General features: G+C 35.8%; 2 protein-coding genes across 4 annotated transcripts in view; both read left to right on the forward strand.

Moving 5' to 3' along the window:
- Positions 1–4,938, forward strand: part of LOC107638306 (membrane-associated progesterone-binding protein 4) — a 9,111-nt gene extending 4,173 nt beyond the window's left edge. The window contains exons 6-9 of one of the 2 annotated variants that reach the window (XR_002360465.1): positions 1,158–1,204; positions 3,046–3,220; positions 3,353–3,455; positions 4,477–4,599. Coding sequence is in view for 1 of the 2 variants with exons in the window: in XM_016341520.2 (XP_016197006.1) it covers positions 1,158–1,204; positions 3,046–3,220; positions 4,477–4,644 (390 nt within the window). In the remaining variant the exon portion in view is untranslated. Of the gene's footprint in view, positions 1–1,157; positions 1,205–3,045; positions 3,221–3,352; positions 3,456–4,476 lie in introns of both variants that reach the window. The other variant, XM_016341520.2, reaches the window with a different exon arrangement.
- Positions 7,581–22,075, forward strand: part of LOC107638305 (carnosine N-methyltransferase) — a 15,763-nt gene continuing 1,268 nt past the window's right edge. The window contains exons 1-19 of one of the 2 annotated variants that reach the window (XM_016341519.2): positions 7,584–7,745; positions 7,982–8,066; positions 8,194–8,350; positions 9,215–9,287; positions 9,459–9,502; positions 16,017–16,059; positions 16,134–16,352; positions 16,471–16,587; positions 16,918–16,989; positions 18,372–18,416; positions 18,766–18,845; positions 18,940–19,004; positions 19,083–19,149; positions 19,267–19,380; positions 20,109–20,182; positions 21,063–21,160; positions 21,288–21,347; positions 21,427–21,495; positions 21,573–21,626. In XM_016341519.2, the coding sequence (XP_016197005.1) occupies positions 8,220–8,350; positions 9,215–9,287; positions 9,459–9,502; positions 16,017–16,059; positions 16,134–16,352; positions 16,471–16,587; positions 16,918–16,989; positions 18,372–18,416; positions 18,766–18,845; positions 18,940–19,004; positions 19,083–19,149; positions 19,267–19,380; positions 20,109–20,182; positions 21,063–21,160; positions 21,288–21,347; positions 21,427–21,495; positions 21,573–21,626 (1,425 nt within the window). In that variant the 5' untranslated portion in view covers positions 7,584–7,745; positions 7,982–8,066; positions 8,194–8,219. Of the gene's footprint in view, positions 7,746–7,981; positions 8,067–8,193; positions 8,351–9,214; positions 9,288–9,458; positions 9,503–16,016; positions 16,060–16,133; positions 16,353–16,470; positions 16,588–16,917; positions 16,990–18,371; positions 18,417–18,765; positions 18,846–18,939; positions 19,005–19,082; positions 19,150–19,266; positions 19,381–20,108; positions 20,183–21,062; positions 21,161–21,287; positions 21,348–21,426; positions 21,496–21,572; positions 21,627–22,075 lie in introns of both variants that reach the window. The other variant, XM_021120366.1, reaches the window with a different exon arrangement.

The raw sequence follows: 22,075 nt of genomic DNA on the forward strand, positions 1-22,075 counted from the left end.
GAGGAGAAACAATTCGGGATTTAACGACTATGGTCAATATGATTTGCTGCTTTTCTGTTCCCAATCTGTTTCTTGTACTAGAAGAATTCTCAGTTCCACAAAGATTTTGCTTGTTTACTACTTCGGTACCAAACAAACCTAGTTAGTGGGAACTGATCTAAGTTTGCAGGACACACCCAACATCCATTAGAGATACTAAACAAATTGTTCCATAAAATCACAGCCATAGGACAATGCAAAAATAGATGTGAAATTTGATTCTTATTTTCCCCACACATCAAGGGAGATAGTCCTATGTGGCCTTCGAACCCGCAACATGTAATTGGCATTAATTCTATTAAGCACAACTGTCCATATAAAAGATTTGATTTAGCGGGAGGGAGCTTTAGACTTCCAAGTTGGCTAGTCTACATGGAAACAGATTGTATTTAAGATTTTTGTGTTAGAAATTGAAAAAAGGATTTACAATTGAAACTTCCATGGGAGTCAAGAGACCATATCCTTTTGTAAGGGTTAGAAGAGAAAGGAAAATCATCAAGGAGACCTAAGTGTATCAAAAGGGCAGCAGATTCCCTGTCATTTAGATTATAATTTCCTTGCATATACAATGCATTGAGGTCTCACCTTACCTTGGGTAACTCCTATAGTACGATTTACATCAGCATTTACTTTAGTGTTACAAGGTGTAACATAGTTGAACTCCATAAATACACTTTGTGTTTTCATGAGCATGAGTTTTCTAATTTTCCAAGTTAAGAGGGTATATAGATTTGAATATGTATTATTTTTTACCTTAGCTTGCTTCTTAAAAATCCTGGACCTCCAACTTTTAACCTTCTTAGGCCTCAAGATTGAAACACCTCCAACTTTTAATCTTCTTAGGCCTCTCAAGATTGAAACATTTTCAGTTGGGCTGCTCATATGATGTATCATACTGTCAAGATTGCTGATGAAAATTAGTTTCAATAGAAATCTAGTGATTTAAATAGTTGATAAGTCTCTTGGTTACATACCGTATTCTAAGCATCTACATCAATCTTCTTGTTCTTTTCTTCATGTTTCATACTCTTGTCTAATTTAAAACTGTCCTGATTTATTTGAATTTGTCATATGCAAATGTAATATCAAGGACTCATGTATTAAACTGTGGATGGCAGGTAAAGAGCGTTGTTGAATGGAGGGATTTCTACTTCAAAACTTATAAGTGAGTTTTCATTCTACAAAACCTATAGTCTCTTAATCAGAAAGAAGTTACTCATAAAATAATACTGTATTATGTTAGGGACTTGGGTATTATGGGGTCTCAAAGTCCCACATCCGGGTAGTATGGGATGCTTGATTTTCTATTTAAGAAGAGTGGTTCTTCCCCCTTAACAGCTAGCTTTTAAGGTGTGGTTTCCCACTTTCCTTAGATACCTAACAATGGTATCAGAGCTTTGGTTGTCGGCACCATGGAAAGGGCTACCTGTAGGCTGGATTAATGTGAATATCGAATATTGGTAGCCGATAGCAAAGTGGCTACCGCTGGGTCAGTGTTGATAGAGTGAAGTCGCCATGGATGTCAGCTCTCCAAGGTTGGTGTATTGTTATGGACTTGGGTATTATGGGGTTCCCAAAGTCTTACATCGGATAGTGTGGGATGCTTGACGTTGTATTTAAGGAGAGTGGTTCTTCCCACTTAACAACTAGCTTTTAAGGTGTGGTTTTCCACTTTCCTTAGATACTTAACATATTACAAGTTATACTTTGTGTAATATAGACTGGGATTTAACCTTCGAATTTCTTAATTCACATCCATCCTTTTATTTTATTTTATTTGTGGAAACCTGTTTTTTATGCATGTGAATGGTCAATCTTAGTCTATAGGTATTAGGCTTCTTCATTTTTGGCAGTCCCCTTTTGGTTTTATTTGATTCTACTAAGTTCTCTGCCAATGCAACAAAGAAAATTTAAATCTTGAAAACTTAAGAGTTGATTTTCTGTAAGTCCTTTGATTTCCAAATCTCGTAAATCATCTGAAGTTCCTGCTCTCTCTCTCTCTCTCTCTCTCTCTCTCTCTCAAGATGCCACTCAAGCCACATCTTTAGTTTGTCTATTAAGGCACAGTGGATTAATATCAGATGATTTGTTTCATACAATTTCATAGTCCTAGCAATGTGCTGTTGCTGCAGGCTTGCCTGTATGGCCTCTGTTATGGTAATCAGTGTTTCATGGGCCATTCTATAAGCATGGAGATGAAGCAGCTTTTCTGCTGCTCTTTTGCTTTTTATTTCTTAATATAATAGCTTCTAGAAAATAGCTGTACTATTTCATGTGCATGGGTAAGGAAAGTATTTTATAATTTTAGGCCATTTTGGTAACGTGCTTCAGGGGGAAAAACAAAAGCAATTAAGTTGGTACCACCTGAAACCTTTTTTTGTTTATCAAAATGTCATTGTTATGTTACAGTTTCAGTGATGAATTTATTAATGAGATCTTAAATTTGGACTATAATTCTGATAAAGGACCATCAATTGGAAATAATTTTTCTTCTGTTAGAGTTGTTGTAATTTTTCCAGAATCTTTTTTTGTTTAATTGAAATGCAATGTTATTACCGTAGAAGAGAAAAGTACTAAAGATGATAAAGCATCCTCATAAAATGCAGAAATCAAATAGACCACGTAGCAATGCATGGCAATCCCTTTTTATGTCGGATAAAAGAACACCACTAAAATAAACCATGAGCTGAGCACTAGCGGGATGTCAAAGACACCCTAAAAGCTTGCATATATACCTGTTGTAATAATCTTTTTATGCCTTCATTAATATAAGGTGTTCTGGCATTGTCTAGTGGAACAAGGCCTAGTTTTTATATTAATATCTTCGTTGCGTGAATTTAATATCATTCATTTATTTATTTATTAGTTATTTGTGGCTATCCCTATCATCCATTTTGCAGCTTATGTCTTGGCATAAGGAAATATATGTTTTATGCTACTGTTGCTTCTCTATCTCACAGCATATTGCCAGAATGTTTACTTGACTCTTCATTCATGCTTCTATAGGTATGTTGGCAAGCTAGTAGGTCGATACTATGATGGCCAAGGGAATCCAACCAAATATATGAAAGGGGTTGAAGCAAAGGCTGCCAGAGGTGCACAGCTTCTAGACAAGCAGAAGATTGAAGAAGCTAAATTACCTTCGTGCAATTCAAGATGGAGCCAAGATGAGGGTGGCGAGGTATCAAGTGCTGTCATTATTTTAGATGAATAACTGAGTTACTTTTATTAATTGACATTTCGTCTCCCAAAACCAATTGCATTCATATAGGGGGTGAGCCATGGTTACTTGATTTCTTTTTTATTTGTTCAGTTTTTCGACCAAACACCATTCTTCAGCAAATCAAAATAGTTTATTGCTGCTCCAAAAGGAAAAATAAATGAGAGAATCTACTCAATCTAGTGAAAATTGCAAGGTGAATTCTATAGTGCCTATAACTTGATGTCTAACTTTTGCCTAACTTACTTTTTATGGCAAATTTTGAATATTTAATAATTATTTACTTCTATACTTTTAAAATTAAATATTGATTTTTAACCTTTTTTGATAAGTTAGACAAACACTTTTAGGCACCATAGCAATCACCAAATTGCAATAATCTTAATTAAGTAGGTTGAAAAAATTGTGTATAAATGACATGTATTCTTCTATCAAATAGACAAGTGTTGAGAGGTAGAATTAAACCTAAACAGAGCACACATGAGGCGGTCAAGAGAGATTAAGTGTGAATGGTGTCTTTACAGACCTGATACATGATAGGGTTCAATATTTTATGGTTTTATAAATAACTCTTGATGTAGTCCTACACCAATAGGAAATTCTTCTACCACACTATCTTGAGTCTTCTCATTAGTTGTAAGTTGTAACCCCATTTTCCATGTCTTTAATTGCATCACTGTACTAGAGTGCAGTTGATTGTTATATTATCCTTCTTTTATTATCATAATAAATAAACAAGGCTTTGTGAAGGTGAAAAAAAAAAAGGCTATTTTGTTCTTGTTTGACTCAACTGCAGTGTGCACTTCTTTGTTACGAATTGAAGCTTTCAATATACAACTTATCATGTACCAGTGACTATGAAAAGGAAGCACTTACCACCTGCTCTTTGGTTGTATGAAATATTTCGTACAACTTACACTAAACTTTTTTCTGTGTCAACTTTTTTTTTCTGGTGGAAACATCTAATTATGACATGGCTCTTGATATCATAATTGAATGGTATGACACAGCAGGTTTTTATGTATGTTTGAAAAAGGATAGCTGTTCTAACTGGGATTAAGCTTCTATAAATTTGTTTTGCTTCACAATGGGTTGGGACAAAAATAGATTTGTTGCTAGTGAAATCATCGACATATTTTATTATTTTTCGAGTTAAACTATCCATTGCTAACATAGATTGTTTAGAAGTTATGACACAAATTTCCTCTTTTGGTCAGGTATGGTGTGACGTTGGCCACCCTAGGATGGTCCAGAGGCCACTAGAAATCGCTTTGACAGGAAAGATGAGTAAGCGCTGTGCTTGCTTTGAAGAATCTCAGTTGAACCAACCGGGTTTGGAGGTATATGAAGGATGTGATTACCATGCCAATAGGTGCAAAGTTTAAAGAAGAATCTATCGCCAATAGACGAATACTTTGGACATATTTGTGCTTGAATATCATCGATAAAATCTTAATTTATTGAAGTGTTGATTGATAGTCAAGTTTAGAAGAGTACAATTTAATCCAACAGGTATAGAACATATGCATCACACAGTATATATTTTGTCTTTTAAGTTTTCAAAAAATTCTAAACATACCTCTATAATGTTTAGTTTATTGTAATCTTATCCTTAAAATATTTCATTAGTTCTAATTTTATCCCTACCATCAAAATCAATTAAATGGTTAACAATCCAATTTATTTTCAACTTTTTCATTCTCCTCTTTTTTTTCTTAGTTATAGGAAAATAGTATGTGAAATTGTTGTTGATTGTAGAAATCAAATTGACAAGAATGCAAATTGATAAGTTTACTATGATCATGTTTTGCAACGTGCAATTATTAAACTGCAAATAAAAACACCACCTGATTGAAGATTAAATTATAATAACGAATATGCAAGTTTCATTTCCATAATGATAATAATGTCATAGTAGCACTTGTTACATTCACCAACATTGATATCTATTGTATATCATCATTACACAAAACACTGAAACCCTTTAAAATAGAACTACCTAATCAAATCCAAACTTAAACACTTTAAACAGATTCACTAGAATGTACCCTAAATGTGACTTATATATAAATCTATTCCAAACATAGTCATCAAAATGAACTTTAGTTCAACACAAGTAAGTATTACAAAACATAAAGCACCTCAATTCTTTTTCCTTGGAGATATGAATTTCGGGATGGGAACAAACTTCATGAGCTCTGCCAATTTTATTGTTGTCCCAGACCTTGTTCTTTGCATTGGGTGTATATTTGCAGAGTTTGGGAGTTGAGTTGCTCTTCTTTTAGGAGGCAATTTCTTTGACCGGGTAGGTTAGAGTGAAACAGATGGAGGAACTTGCAAAATATTTTGTTAGTTCTGCTAGAAAATGTAAAAGCAAGATTATTTATTGCTTTGAAAATGAGTTGGGAACTCTTATATCTTCATTAATCACTTGGTTGTGAATAATTAGGTTGAGTGAGTTCAACCTCTGAAGCTGCAATATCGTCTCTAGTACTGTTTGTAGCATCATTTCTAGGGGCATTAGCAGCATCATTTCCAGTATTGTTAGCAGTAGCATTATTATTTTCATCAGGGGCAGTATTAGCAATATCACCAGTATTTGTAATGGGTTTATTAATTAAAAATGCAGAACAGAGCACATTGGTTGCAAGGGTTCCATGATTAACCTCTGTGTGAACAATAATGTTCTGTGCATGTGGTTTCTTCAATCTTGCCAAATCTCACAAGTTAGCAGGAATTTCCAAAACGACTGTAAGGAGCTCCTTTTAGTTTCACAGTAACACATTACAGAGAATGAAGAAGACGAAGTGTCAAGGTTTTCTTGGTGTTTTGAAACTTATGAACGCCATAGTGAAAAGAACGGGAGTTTTAACCCCCAAGCAAACTGAAACAACGTCGTTTTCATTGGGTTTGGACGCGAAACCAACCCAACGACATCTTAGCTATGTCCAGCGTGTTAGGTAAATATGTTAGATAAGCATTTTGGTGACGGAGATCATTGTAGGGCCAATCGGAATCCACTAATGCTAATTTGAGGGTTCTAATTAGGGCCAATAAAATTGTAAAAGTCAAATTGAGTATCGGACCAAATTTCAGGGTGAAATTAAGATTTAACTCTATTTTTGTCGATAATATAATTTAAAAGTATTTTTATGAATGAAAAAATACTTTTGGTGCATTTTTGGTAGGGGTGGCAATATGCACCATACCTGTGGGTACCCAACCCGACCGACCCGCACCTTATATAAGTATATGTTATATACTTATATAAAAATGTGTTTAAAGTGTATGTTAAATCAAAGACTTCTCACTAAATACAAAAAATGCTTAGTCACTAAACGAAGATTATTATTTGATAAGCTAATATTTTTTTTACATAAAGGTCAGTTCTATTTTAAATTAGAGTAAAGTATCGTTTTTGTCTTCAACGTTTGGCATAAGTCTCAAAGTTGTCCCTAATGTTTCAATCGTCCTATTTTAGTCCTAACGTTTCAGAATTGACTCAATGTTGTCTTGCCGTTAGGGATCCGTTAACAGAATTAACGGCGGGACAAAATTGAGACGATTTTGAAACATTAGGGACTTAAATAGAACCAAAACATTGGGGACAAAAACGATACATAGAAATAAATTTTAATTTTATCCTTTAATAATATCAATTTTTTTACTGTACATAGTATTCAATTATTTTTTAATCATCTGTAAGTAAATTACGCTTAATCACATTACTATTTTCATTCTAATAAATTTTTTTATATTTTTATATTAACTTATTAGAATGAAAGTAGTAATGTGATTAAGCTTAATTTACTTACAGATGATTAAAAAATAATTGAATACTATGTACAGTAAAAAAATTGATAGTATTGAAGGATAAAACTAAAATTTATTTCTATGTATCGTTTTTGTCCCAAACGTTTTCGTCCTAGTCCCTAACATTTCAAAATCATCTCAATTTTGTCCCGCTATCAATTAGGACAACATTCAGTTAATTTTAAAACGTTAGGTACTTAAATAGAACGATTGAGACGTCAGAATAATTTTGGAACTTACCCTAAACGTTGGGAACAAAAATAATACTTTACTCTTTAAATTATCAAGTTATAGAATAATGTTACATTTTTTTTAACTCGCACTTAGGATCGGATATTCACGGTTAAAAACAAATAAGGTTAGAATTGGAATATTCTCAACTGCAAATTAAGTAGAGTTGAGTTTAATAAAAATCTCAACCGCAGGTATCAAGGTTAGGATTGCCTCAAAATCCTAACCTTTGTATCCATCGTAACACCCCTAATTTTTGGTGATTTATTTTTTTTATAATAAAAAAATCCTCCCGTTTTGGTTGTGGAAGTACAAGGAAAAGTAAAAAACAATAACCCTAAGCCACTAATTCGCCATTCATCCACAAATCGCAATTCCTATCTGCTGCTCTGGTGGCGCTGGTGCCGCCGCCGGTGCCCTCTGTTCCGCTCGCTCCGATCAGGTCTGCTCAGTCTTCTCTTTATTGGAAAAAAAAAAAAAATCCTTTTTGTGCTACTTAGCCTTTAAATTTTATTGTTGAACCTTGAACAATGCTGATGCTGTTTGATCAATATGTTGCTTCTGCTGCTTCTAATGACTGTTATTGTCATTACTTCCCTAACCTCTCTTCTTGCTTTCTTCATTTCATTCTCATTTTTCTTCTTCTACGCGTCTTTTTCCCTCTTTTTCTATATGCAGTACACTTAAGACCGCCGCTGATTCCTGAACTTGCGCTGGAGAGGAAAGAAACACTTTAGTGGAGGGCTCGCTGGTGTTTATGAAGGTAGTTAGGGTTCAATTCCATCACCAAATTAGACCATTGATTTCAATTCCATAGTTTTTAGTAGAATTGAATTCTCATGTGCTTTCCAAACGCCCTGTTAGCATAACCTGGCTTCCTTGCTTTGTAGTACTCTAGAAGTGGAAAGCCGAAACTATGGAAAAAGAAGAAGGGGGAGTGAAGCAAAGAATGGTTATGTCTGATGAAGAGGAGAAAAGTCGTCGTTTGAAGCTTGAAGAAGCTCTTGAAATCCAGTCCCTTAGGCGCATCATTAGTGCATACCTCAAGTATGACCTATTATTATTATTGTTCTTGTTGTTCTTGTTCTTGCTCTTGCTCTTATTGTTATTGTTATTGTTATTGTTATTGCTATTGTTATTCTTGTTGTGACTGTTACCTTTAAATATGATTTCTTTCCTCTCCAATACATTGATGCTGTCGAAGTGTAAACCCCTATTTGGCACTCTAAAGATTCTACTTTTGTGTGGGGGAGGTGAAGTTTATCTAGCTTTTATGATCTTTGGGGGCGACATGAGTGCTTTTCTTTTATTCATGGACTATTTTGTTGGAACTTGAATTGTTTACGTGTCAAAATGGCTGTTTACCCTTCTTAGAATGTCTCAAAAGGAAATAAAGGTCTCTTTCGATGGCTGTTTTATTTTTGTTTTCGCTTGTTGTGGTGAAATATAACTCTCCCTAAAACATGATTGTAGTGACATAATTTTATTAAGATATAATATTTAATCGATTGAAATGATTAGTATTAACTGCTTATATTCAAGACGGATCACTTTTGCTGTTTCCAGTTTGGGCAAGGTTTCTTTGTTCGAATGATTCTTTTTATTTTTTTTTACTTGTATTCTATTACTTCTGTTGTACTTGGTGATTTTTTTCCTTTTTATTTTTGAACATCAGCATAAATTTTCAGTTTATAATTTGAAAATGTGCAAATGCACCTATATTCATAAGTATGAAATGCCTTTGAAATTCTGTTGCTTTCATTTGTTCATATTATTGTTATACTTGTTGTAATTTATTTATTTACTGTATGTTTATTAGCTTTAAAATTAATTGTGTCTCTAACACTATCATCTAACTCGTTGAAAGAACACTCAAGGTATCTACATTTCTTTCATTGACTTTGCGTGCAGCTATCCTGATGCTGCAGAGGAGGATGTTAGTCGATATGAGAGATCTTTCAGAAAGCTTCCGCCTGCCCATAAGGTATTAGTTTCTCGGTTCCCATTCCCTAGCACACATGCTATGAACACTGGCACAATTCTAATGCCTTGTAATAGTTCCTTTGCTGTTCATTTGTTGCTGTATGATTTTCCTGAAAGTGTCTGTTCATTCTTGTAACCCCTTGCTTTCTACCACCTCTTCTTGTGTCTGTAGGCTTTGTTATCTCATTATCCTCAAAAGTTTCAAAGATTGCGACGGTACATTTTGTTTACTCTCTGCTTTTTTACTCTCTCTCCTCTCTCTCTCTCTAGGAGTAATAGCAGCTGGATGGAATGATTAGAGCCTTTGAACTTTTTTCTACATACTTCTTTGTTATGTGATTTTCTTTCTTTTCACTCTCAGAAATAAATTCTGTACAATTTGATCATTTTAGCTTTTGAAAACAAAATAAAAGTTCTGTTTTAAGCATTTAGCTTATCTTGGTCAGCTTATGCCAAAGCATGTTTGGTTTAAATTAATAAAATAAAGTATATACAGATGCACACATACCTTAAAATCCTTCCATAACTGTCAAACCTTGAATCAGTTGACCAAATTTTGAATCATGAATTGTGGTATATGGGTGCTTTTGTATGGTAAGATTCAAAAGCATCATAAAATGCCTAAATAAAAAAGAATTACATAGCTTTCTATAAAAAAAAAAGATGCTTTAACAAAAAGAAAATGCTTAAAAGGTGCAAAAAGTAATTAAGTTTTAGTATATGATTGATGAAATAGTAAAGTACTAAATTGATGCATACGCTAATACCCAAATACTATCATAAGCCACTTCCATGTTGTAAACTCATAAAAGGTCATATTTAATTTTAAATGGTCATATCCAATTCAAAAATGAGAAAAATGCTGGCAAGCAGAGTCAGGGTTTAAGGAATAGAAGAGATTATGCAGCAGCAGGGCAGGGAACAAAAGAGGCAAGTAGGAGAACATGAAGAATTGTCTGTTTTTATTGGAGAATTAGAAATTTTACCGGCATACTTTATAGTGGAGGGAGAAACCTAGAGAGAACTTTATTGTAAGAATTGAGAATTTGATTTTGATAGAAAAAATATATTTCAGTAGAATAAAAGAGAATAACAAAGGAGGATAAACAATCCTTGCACAAAAAGCTTAGCTCTGAAACATGCAACAATGCATGTCAATCCCTTTGAATATCAGCTGAAGATACCCAATTAAACAAACCATGTGTTGAGGATCAAAGGGACGTAAAAAAGGAAATCGTTGAAAAGGAATCTTTGGAATTCCTGGAATTACTTTACATCGATATGCACTAGAGCCTTACAAAAACTCCGGACTTCCATAGAATCTTTGCACTTTTATGTTAGCCAACGCCTTTGAACTTAATGAGAAGAACTTGCTGTAATTTCATAGGGCAAAGCCATGATTCCTTTAAGATACCAAAAAAGCCAATTCACATAGAGGTGCAGATCTTGCCACAGGATGATGCATAATAATTTCTATTATCCTCCTCCTCATCTTGATGGAATGCCCCCTGAAGGCAACCCCTGTTAGGATTGAGAACTTCTATTCTGTTGTCTACAGTGGAACTTTGGGTTTTGAGTGATAGAATGGAGACTAAGACTAGGGACTTGCGTTTTAGAGAACCAATATGGTTTCTGGAAGTTTAATAAAGGAACCAATTTGATTTTAGCTGAATATAGATCTTATGGAAAAGTAGGGAATAAACAGCAAAACTAGAGATGTCAAAGAAGGACTGGAATCCCAAAATTTCCCCTTAAACAAAAGTAAAATAGGTATATGGAAGTTTGGCAACAGGTATGCTAGCACTGCCGTGGATGTTATAATTGAATATCATAATACTGCTAGTTAGTCGACAGTTATTTCATACAAAATAATGAAGAGATAGCGGGAGATGTTAACCATAGCATTTGTGCTTGGTGGATAAAATGGAGGTATGAAAGGTTCCTTTAAAGGTTAATGTAACCTTTTATTGTGCAATAATTAAGACTAGTGATACTTTACGGAACTAAATACTAAATGAAGTGCCAACATTAAAAAGTTTTGCAGAAAAGGAAATGTTGTCTTCAAGGAGTGGTCATACATGAAATGATAAGATTAAATGTATGAATTCAGAGGAAGTAAGAGCGGCACTTACTAAAGGAAAAAATGGTAGACTTGTGTCTATGATGGTTTGAACTTGTTAATTGAAGGCAACAGAAGCCTCAAGGATATTGACTAGGTGAAGGACAATCCAACAATAAGGATTTTAAAATGACAAATAAAGACTCTTAATAGTCTCAAGACCCATTTCAATGGTTCTGTAGTTAACTAGTGCCTTTGAAGAAGTTAATTTGGCAAAAGATAATAACATCATTTGATCTCCACAGCTGGTCTCATTTAATGACAAAAGTTAATTGGCACCTTTGAAGATGTGAACTTTGCCAAACAATAAAATCATTTGATCCGCTGATCTAACCAAATGGGTGATAGAGTTTGAGAAAGAAAGGGAGGAGGGGGGAGAAGAGTGAGACAAGAGAAGAAAGAGTTGATATTACTGAGTTCAAGCACAGTTCTGTTCTTATATAGATGGCAGAATAGCTTATTCAGTAAGTTAGTTCAAAGGAGTAGAAGAGACCTGTCATCCTTAAGTTAGTTGTAAGATCTATCCTAGCTGGCACCTTTAACTGTCTAACAAATCCACTTAATTGTTTTTGCCACTTCTAGACTCTTACTTGGTCACTCTTCAACTCACATTGTTATGCCCCTTGAAATTGGGCTCGTTGCAGGCTTGGAATACTGTTACAGCTAGCTTAGGTCTAATCTCTAAGAACCTTGCTTTAGACACTGCTTTAGTGGGTATATCTGTTGGTTGCTCGAGTTTATGTGTGCCATCAACAACTTTTCTTCTCGGACTCTTTCTCTTAGAAAAAGATTCAACTCCATATGTTTGGTCCTCGAGTGCAAGACTGGAGTGTGAACAAGCATAATCTCACTCAAGTTATCATAGTATACTACTGGTCTTGCACCAGCAGTGGGAACCTTTAGTTCAATGCATAAGGACTGAACCCAAATTAGTTCAGCTGTGAGATCCACAATGCTCCTATATTTTGCTTTCACACAAGACATGTGATCATCAACATCCGCTGTGCAGTTTACATCAGAGTGTCCCTTGAGGTTGAGGAACTTTGGTGTTGCTGCCTGCCTAAGTGTGATCCCAAGTTCCAAGGTTCCAGCCAAACAACGAAAAATCCTCTTAACAACCTTCTAGTGGCACTCCTTAGGTGTAAGCATGAATTGACGTGCTTTGTTGACATTGAATGAAATTTCTGGACATGTAATAGTGGCATACTACAGTGCTCCTACCACGGACTTGTACGGGATGGATCAGAAATTGAATCATAATCATTGTTTTTGTGGGACAGTTTGAGGCCAAAAGCCATGGCTAGTGTTTGAGTCTGGTGTAGGTACATCTTGTGACTGAGGGTGATGTTGTAGTGGATTGTGACTTAAGAAAGATGTTTGGGGTTGGGAGGAGACCACGAGTCATAGACCTAGTGATGGGTCTATCTCCTGGAGTTGTAAGTGAGTGAAGGAGGGCTATATGGGTTATGTACATGTAGTTGAGGCTGTAGAAGATAGTGGAGAGTGTGTTGCAGGGATTTTGTGTGTGTAGGGGTGGGTAACAGTGGAGGCTGCTGAATAGGTGAATCAGGTGGAGTAATAGTGATGTTTTTTGAGGATAAAGATGCACGAGTGTGCTATGGAGAATGCTGTGCAGTGTGAGGAGAATTATGATGCAGATTTGAGTGTGCAAATGCCACTCGAGATGATTTTAGTGACATGTGGAGGTTGATACAATGAAGCATGAGGGAGAGTATTAGATGATGCATGATGTTGAGGGGTGGTCACTGCAGTGATTGCATTTTGGGAAGGTAATGAAGTGAGTAGCTATATATGGAGTGTGTGGCAGGGTGTTTGAGGGAGAAGCCACTAGATGCTCCTTATAAGGAAACCTGGTCTCATGAAACTTGTCATCCTTATAATTGAAGAGCTTGCCTTGGTTGTCTTAACACCTAAACCCTTTGTGTGATTGACTATAACCCAAAATGATGCATTCAAATGAGTGAAATACGAACTTATTTTTATTGTTATTGTAGGGTCCTAAGAATGGAAGACATGCAAAGCCAAACACTCTAAATTGTACCACCTCGCAAATGGTTAGAATATGTACAGTGATGAAGGTGGAATTCTGTTTATAGTGTCTGTGACAGTGACCACTGCCTCTTCCCAAAACGAGAGAGGCATGGATGCATTTTCTAAGAGTGTTAAAGCTGTTTCTACCAAGTGTCCCTGTTTTATTTCAACAACACCATTTTTATTGTGGGTGTGAGGACATTAGCCTATGATTTATTCCTTCTTATTGAAAGTATTTGGAAAATGCTCTATATTCAAACCCCCCTCCCTAAATTAGACTGTACAACTTTTATTTAGTTTCTAAGAATAGTTGTGCCAAAGCTTTAAATTGCAAAAAGGCTGCGAATGCTTCTAATTTAGTTTTAAGAAAATAGGTCCAACTGAATCTTGAGTACGCATCAATAAAAGCAATATAATACTTGTATCCATTATTAGAAGTGATAAGGGATGGTCCCGAAAGATTAGTAAACACCAATTCTAAAGAGGGGAGGCAATGTGCCTTGCCAAGACAACACGTAGAGCAGTGTTCAGTTGCATTTTTATTCATGAATGGAATCTTACAAGTCTTTAATACATGTGAAACCACTTTGTTGGGTCTTGGGTGCATCCACCAGTCTATGGTGCCATATGCTAAATGTGTTGCAATCTAAACTAGAATAGAAAGCATGTTTTTGGAATTTTTGATTTGTTGAAAGATTATCTTGTTGCTGATGATGTTGCAACTGGGAACTCCTGAATCTGTATAAGCCATCTCTGCCTGCTACCCATTGGAGAAGAGAGCTCTAGTGGCATGAGATTTAACTAAACAGTCGTAAGGCCAGACCTAAAAAACAATTATTGTCTAACACAAATTTGCTAACACTTAATAAGTTCTTTGTAATTTCTGGAACGAACAAAAGATTGTTTAGTTTGAGTGGCTGTTTAAAGGATGTTATGATAGATCTACCAGTGTTAAGATAGACAAACCTTGTTCATTACGCACACAGAGTTAGTCAGATCCATTATAGGGTGATGCTTGCATGAGGTTTGAGAATTCAGGAGCGACATGTGAGGTCCCTCCATAATCTGGATACCAGGTTGAGTCTATCACTGATTTAGGTGTTGCGGCAGAGGCAGAGAAGTGTGAAATCGATGGTGCAGGAGTCCTGGTAGGGGCAACTAAGGCATTTGGAGGGAGCTGTGATGAGTGAAATGTAGGTGCAGGTGTATATGCATGAGGTGCAGAGTTGTGAGACATAGCAGAATAAGGAGAATGAGAAATACTTGAGTGGTTAGCAACGTAGTTGGGAGATTTAGAAGATAGTTGGCATACAGTGATGGAGGTAGAGGTGTACACTGAAACACCTGATCAAACCTATGTTAGCAGTTGAAACTCGTATGACTTGGCTTGTTGCATGGCTGACAGATTGTGGAAGATAGTTGGCATACGGTGGTGGAGGTAGAGGTGTACGCTGAAACACCTGATCGAACCTATGTTAGCAGTTGAAACTCGTATGACTTGGCTTGTTGCATGGCTGACAGATTGTGGAACTGCGACCTGAACGACCACTTTGTCCCGGGCCACCATGGCCAACAGATCTCTACCAACACGGTGACCACCACATCCGCCTCTGAAACCTGTGTTGGTCTGAGACGCAAAACATGCCCAAAGCACTCGTGCAAAGAACTTCATTTTCAATTTAGGTCGAGCTTCGTGAGTCATCAGATGCACCTCCACTTGAAGCACAGAGTATGGCTTAGGCCTGGTGTTTATGGAGGTGACCAATGCATTGTATTCACTTCCTTGCCTAGCGAGGATGATAGCAATGTGTTCCACTCCCGATAGAGGCCAAGGTGTTCACGATGGCTTAAGTGCGGAGGAGATATTCATTCAGAGGTTGCGAAGTGTTTGCTATTGTGCTCAACTCTACCTTCAGTTGTTGCACCCGAGCTTGTGTGCAGCAAGTTTCAACTGCACTTGCCACGACCCACAAGCACTCACATCACAGTCAACAAGTGTGAACACCAATTCGGTCATTGTCGACATCAACCATGTGAGGAGCGTCTGGTCTTTCTCCTCCCAGAGCTCATACTCGTTGGAGACAGTTGTTGAGAGCATCCTCCGGCGACATAAATTTCAGAGGATGGACTGATGGAGAGCGCACCGATCAATGAGACTGAAGAGCCGATAGGACTTGATGATGCCATGAGTAGAAAGTTCTGATCATCGAGTCAGAGAGAGATACTTGGGAGAGGACGCGGAAGAGGAGGAGGAGGAGGCTGTCTTTGGATCCTCCTCCAATGCTGGGGGGCGACAAATTTCTCAGCGGAGGCGTTGGAGGAGGATCCATGCTATGCAATCTGAGGCTTTAGTTGTTTTGTTATTAAATGGTCGTTTGCTGTTGCTCATAAGTGATTTTACTTGCCATATAATAATTTTACTTGCAAAGAAAATTAGTGGTCATGGATGTGATTATATTGACCACTAGTTGTCCATATGTTATTTAATACTGTAGAGGCCAAGTTTTAAACTCTAAAGTTACTGAAGTATTATATTTTCTATGCCGTCTAATGGTGCAGGTGTATTGCAGTAAATTCTCATTTCATATTCGGCATGCTTCAGGTCATAACTCACTCCTGTAGATTGTATTTTTCTGTTATTATAATGTTTGATATTGGTAAAATGAACTCTTTCAGGCCTTTGAACCCCCTCTTGATATGAGCGGGGACATAGACTTAAGCAGAGATGCACATCCTGAGCATGGTCAAAGGGATCATTTTGTCTCTGAAGGGATTAATGCTTGTCCATGTGAGTCTGCTCCATTGAGAATAACATGTTCTGTATCTGGTCAACATGCTTGTGCAGAAGGTATCAATGATACACGTAGATCATCGGCACCGGTGCATGCCAATGAGGTTCTGCAGCATTTGACTCCATGACCCCTTTTGATTCAGTAGATAAGAATTGTGATTTTTCCTTGGTTCCTATCATTGTTTTTTTCATTTAGAAATTTGACTCTGTAGATAACAACAGGAAGTGGACATTGAGAGTCACCATAATTCAAATACTGGGACCAATCTTCCAAGCTTGATACATAATGGAGAGATCCGTGAATATGGTGGAGCAGCCATCACCGATTCCAATAACAATGTCAGTCCTCTTTCCTGTTTTACATTTGCAGTTCCCCAATCCTCTTTTTTTAAGAATTTCTGGGTTGGTTTTATGCTGTGCCAAGCTCATTGATGGCAACAAAAAGCTTTTTGATATTTTTCATAGTAATTGTCAAGTGAAAACTTCAATTTATTTCTGGCAATATCTTCCTGCACTTTGCTTTTATTCTCCTGATAATTGGTGCTGACCAGCAACATCTTTTTTTTTTAATTTTAAAAAAAGTACTATTAATATTTTGTATTGACCAGTGAATGTATATGTTGTGCTATACTTGAATTTTCTCATCCTTTTATTTCTGCTTTATGTCAGATCTCTTCTTCATGTCAACAATGGTTAGAGCCATCTTTGCAACTGAATGTTCCTTTAGTTGATGTTGATAAGGTACATTTATTTTTCAGCTCTTTTTTGTTCTTGTTATCTGTTTAATGCTAGGAATTAGGATAGTGCTAAGTTTTGGATTTTAGTTGGTTGAAGTATGTCTTTTTCTTTTCTTTTTTGTGATTTTACTGGCCTGACAATGGAGATGGACAATGCATTGTTGAATTTGTCAATATTAGAAGTCCAATGTTGTTTGAGAATACAACCATGATAGTCTTTATAAATGCTTGGCGATCCGCATCCCTTTATATAGCTTTTGTAGTTGATTTAGGGACATCTAATTCTAATATAGTATTAGACCTTTTGCTGTTTGTTAGTTCGGCCACCGATCTGCAAATGTCAATCCTGTAAACTTCACTTTTCAAATGTCTAGTTGAAGGCATAACGGGTGATTATAAGTTCCACAATGCTTAGGTGAGTTAGGGCCGCTCAATTCTGATAGTCATTTAAAAATTTGTTGTTGGCATGCTGTTGTATCACTCCACACGTGGCCTTGGCCAATCTTTTCTGTTTCTCTTTCCATGTTTTCTATCTTAGACCATCTTTGTCTCCCCCTTCTTGGCTGCTGCAATGGAGACTTCCAACACCTTGTTCTAATATGACACAGGAAATGGATCTGTTTTGCCTTCATTTTCTCTATCCTTTCTACAGAATTTGATCCACAGATTTGTCATCAACTGAGTGCTGGTACCCCAAAGTTCATTATAGAAGTGAATCACTATCCATAGGCAGAAGTTGAGTAATTTTGAAACCACTGCTTCTCAAACAGTGAGAATGACAAAATGAGTTTTGATGTTATGCAGCTTAACATTTTCCTGTTGCTTCCATCGACAATTTGTTCTGGACTCGAGGGAATCTGTAATTGTATGAAACAATGAACCAATAATTATCAAATAAAATGATGCTATTCTCTAAGATCATTGAAAAATAAAAAAGATAAGTGCATGGTCAATGTACTCTTAACTTTGAATTCTTCACACTAGTTAAGTTTGAGAACTGAAATGCCTGCTATCAGACTAATATCCTGAATGATAATTGTTACCAAATTTGGATGAAAATGAAATTATGTGTGCACTTTGTAATGTCACTTTTCAGAAGTTCTTTTACATTTTCTTCATTGTGACTATAAAATGATGCTTGTCAGCCTGTCTCCTCATCATTTAATATGGAACATACATTCTCGAAAGAAATAAATGGGGTTTGTCTCTAAATCACTACACGACCTGGAAAACTTCGGTGCTTTAATTTTCATGATCAGTCTATATCCTGCTGCATACCATATTGTATGATTTTTACATTTCTCCTTCTGGATGCTTTTTATTTTGCAACTTTTTAGCATGGCAATATTGATGATTCTAATTTTGGGTTTACTGCTTTTTCCTCAGGTGCGATGTATAATTAGGAACATAGTTAGGGACTGGGCTGCTGAGGTACTTCTTGTTTAGTTCTGACTTCTCCTTGCTTTTTAGATATTCTATTTTTGCTATCGTATGAAAAGTTTGATTTGCTAGTTTAAACAGTGCAATCTGAAACATTGTGTTATTTCCACCACTGCTGAGTGGTGTCATATCAATAACTGAAGGATGCATGCATGATACTGTGTGAACTTAATTAGAAACAATGAAATGAGCACATTCTCTAAGCTTCACTCGTCATTTCCCTCATGCTATTTTGGTTGTTGATTCCCCACGTCCATTACCTTTTTGCCCGCCGTGAACCCATTACTTGGCAGTTTGCTAAGAGCTACTCACTTATGTTTTCTGATATGTATCTTATTAGGGTAAGAAAGAACGTGATCAGTGTTACAAGCCAATTCTTGAAGAACTTAATCGCCTGTTCCCTAATCGCTGTAAAGAGAGGTAGAGATTAACACTGTTAACACTAGCAGAAAGTCCTTATTTGGGTGTAGTATTGCTCAATTTGTGTACTAAAAGCATTCAATTTCTCAAACAGTCCACCTGCTTGCTTAGTTCCTGGTGCTGGACTCGGTCGGCTGGCTCTGGAGATTTCATGTTTAGGTTTGTGTATTGTCAGGGTTACATAGAAATATGTTTTAGATATCATCATTATAATAGATATTTCGTATTATGTTGCAGGATTTGTCAGCCAGGGAAATGAATTTTCATACTACATGATGATATGCTCAAGTTTCATTCTTAATCAGTAAGGACAATGAATTGTCTCTTTGTTGTCAGTCTTACTAATGATAAAACTAATCACCTGTTTTTGAGTCAAAGTAATGACTGGTGTTCTGATTTTGAGTTTCCTCTTTTTCTTAAGTTCTCAAACTGTTGATGAGTGGACAATATACCCTTGGATTCACAGTAATTGCAATTCAGTGTCAGATAACGACCAACTTCGTCCTGTTTCCTTACCTGATATTCATCCAGCCAGGTATGTACTTGTATAAGAGAAAAAAGCCAAAAATAACTACAAATATTCGAAACTTACAAATCCATGAATTATATTATATGTACAATTTCCAACACCACATGCTGGAGCACATTACATAATCCAAGCTTGCAAAAGATATGCAATGTTGTTAGGAATCAGATTTAAGGCTCTGTTTGGGTTCACTCCCACCCATACTCGTAGTATTGCAAAAATAGCAATACTAACTACACTGATTTCACATATACAAGGTTCCCTTGATCATTTGAATTAACAGATTCAGTAATAACTTCATTGGAAAAACCTTTATCTTACGCAGTGCACAGTATCGATCAATATGAATATTTTTGTGTTCTCATGAAAATAGGTTACTCAAATACCTACTTGATTATCACAATATAGCTTCATTTTCTGAGTATCTGCAAACCACTCATGAATTTCGTTAGGCGAAGTAAACCTCCTAGTAGTTGTAACCATTTTTCAGTATCATGTGCTGAATTTCTCCAAACTTTTAATAAACTTTTCAGTGTCTAGGGAAAGGTGGCATCTAAAAAGTGTAATGTTATGTAAGTAGCCTAATTTGATAAAAGCATTAGTGCTGATACCATGGCTTGATCCCATGGCCTTGACGTCAAAGACTTTTTTCCCCTCTTGTTCATGTATGTATGTATGTATGTATGTATGTATGTATGTGTGTCTCCTAACATTGTTGGTTGCAACTATGGAAGCAGTGCAGGAATTACTGAAGGCTTTTCCATGTGTGGAGGTGACTTTGTTGAAGTTTATAGTGATTCAAGCCAAGTAGGTAGGAGAGATTATCTTTAGCTATATATATTTTCTATCTAAAATCACATATCTATGGCTCTAGCAGGGTAAAATTCATTTTTCTGCTCAATCCTAAATGTAAACTTTATTGTTCAACATTTTGTCAAATTAGGTGTTATGGCAGGATTTGGATAAATGATTCCTGACTTCTTACCAACTTAACTTGAGTAGAGAACGAGCTGCTATAGATGCTTGAGAGTCTGAACTGATGGCTTCTAATCTTACTACAAATGAAAATATGGTCTTGGCACAAGTTTTTCAGTGTACATGTCCATATCAATCTGAGTAATGTCCTCAACAAGAGCCTTGCTTACTATCTGGAGCAATATCCCTCTTAGAACAATAGAACATCTCAAATTCTCAAATCAAACTACTAACCTTCCTTACCGTGGTCGCCATATTTAATAACTATGAATTTACATCATCATCCTCATGCAATTTAACTTAGGGTATGTTTAGTTGGGGGCTAAAAGTGGGGGTCAATTTTACCTAACTGAACTACATGTGTAATTTTATATTTTTGGATAATGTTAAACTTTATGTTACTGATTTTTAACTCTAATATATTTCCCCATCTAAATAGAATAACGTAGAGAACTATTTATAGTTGCCCGTAATAACTTGGAAATTTTTATCAAATAATAACAATAATAATTACTACCGAGTTACTATGTCAATTTTTAGACACAAACAACAAAATGGAAAGGAAATTATTCAATGATATGTGTAACATGTATTTTTATCTTGATAAAATGAACATTATAATTCTTTCGTATCTAATTATCTGTACTGAATGACATTCAACATCATAACACTCTTTGCTTTTTGCAATTTCTAATGAGACTTACATGGCCAAACAGGTGCATGGGATGCAGTTGTCACTTGTTTCTTTATTGACACTGCTCACAATATAGTGGAGTACATCGAAATAATTTCACAAATTTTGAAAGACGGAGGAGTAAGTTCCTTTATCCAAAATTCCTTGCATCTCTCTTCTTTCTTATCCTTCAATTGATAAACTTGTTGCATTTCACATGTTGTATTGTCCATCATGCTATTGCTGGCTGACATCGACACAATGACAGGTTTGGATAAATTTTGGCCCTCTACTTTATCACTTCGCTGATATGTATGGGCAAGAAGATGTAAGGTTCTTTTTCTTTCGGCACACAGCATTGTATCTTATTATCTGGTGTTTTGTCTTACACTGAAATTTGTCTGTAGGAGATGTCCATTGAATTGAGTTTAGAAGATGTTAAAAGGGTTGCATTGCATTATGGATTTGAATTTGAGGTAATATAATCTGATTTGGATAATGATCGCTTATGTTTATTGTTGTAACTAATCATATTTGCTTTTTCTAAATACAGAAAGAAACAACCATAGAGACAACCTACACCACAAATCCTAGATCAATGATGCAAGTAAGCTTCAAATCTTCTCTACTCCAAGCCATATGTTTTCTTTCTTTCTTTCCATAATCTTGTGCTATGGGGATGATCTTGTTAAATACCTTTATGCATTTCTCATTAGTTCATGGCTGTTTATAATAGGATTTGTGTCAAGTTGGAAATTCTGAGACGCTTAATAGAGGTTTAGATGTTCATATTTATTTTTTATAATATGGATAGTAAATTCGCAACGTTTCAGGTAATAATATACTTCGATCATCCATAAATTTGGTACTAAAATAGACAAAACTAATGGGGCTTGTTTGACAAATTAATGAATAACTAGGGTGAGACCCGCCCGATGCGCGGAGAGGTAAATTAATTATATTATATAGTGTATTATAATAAGTGTTATATTATTTAGAGATTGATTAGATAATATGTAAACTAATCTTAAATTTAAATTTTTATATTAAAAATAT

Source organism: Arachis ipaensis, chromosome B04, assembly GCF_000816755.2.
Source record: "Arachis ipaensis cultivar K30076 chromosome B04, Araip1.1, whole genome shotgun sequence".
In the NCBI taxonomy this organism is placed as follows: Eukaryota; Viridiplantae; Streptophyta; class Magnoliopsida; order Fabales; family Fabaceae; genus Arachis; species Arachis ipaensis.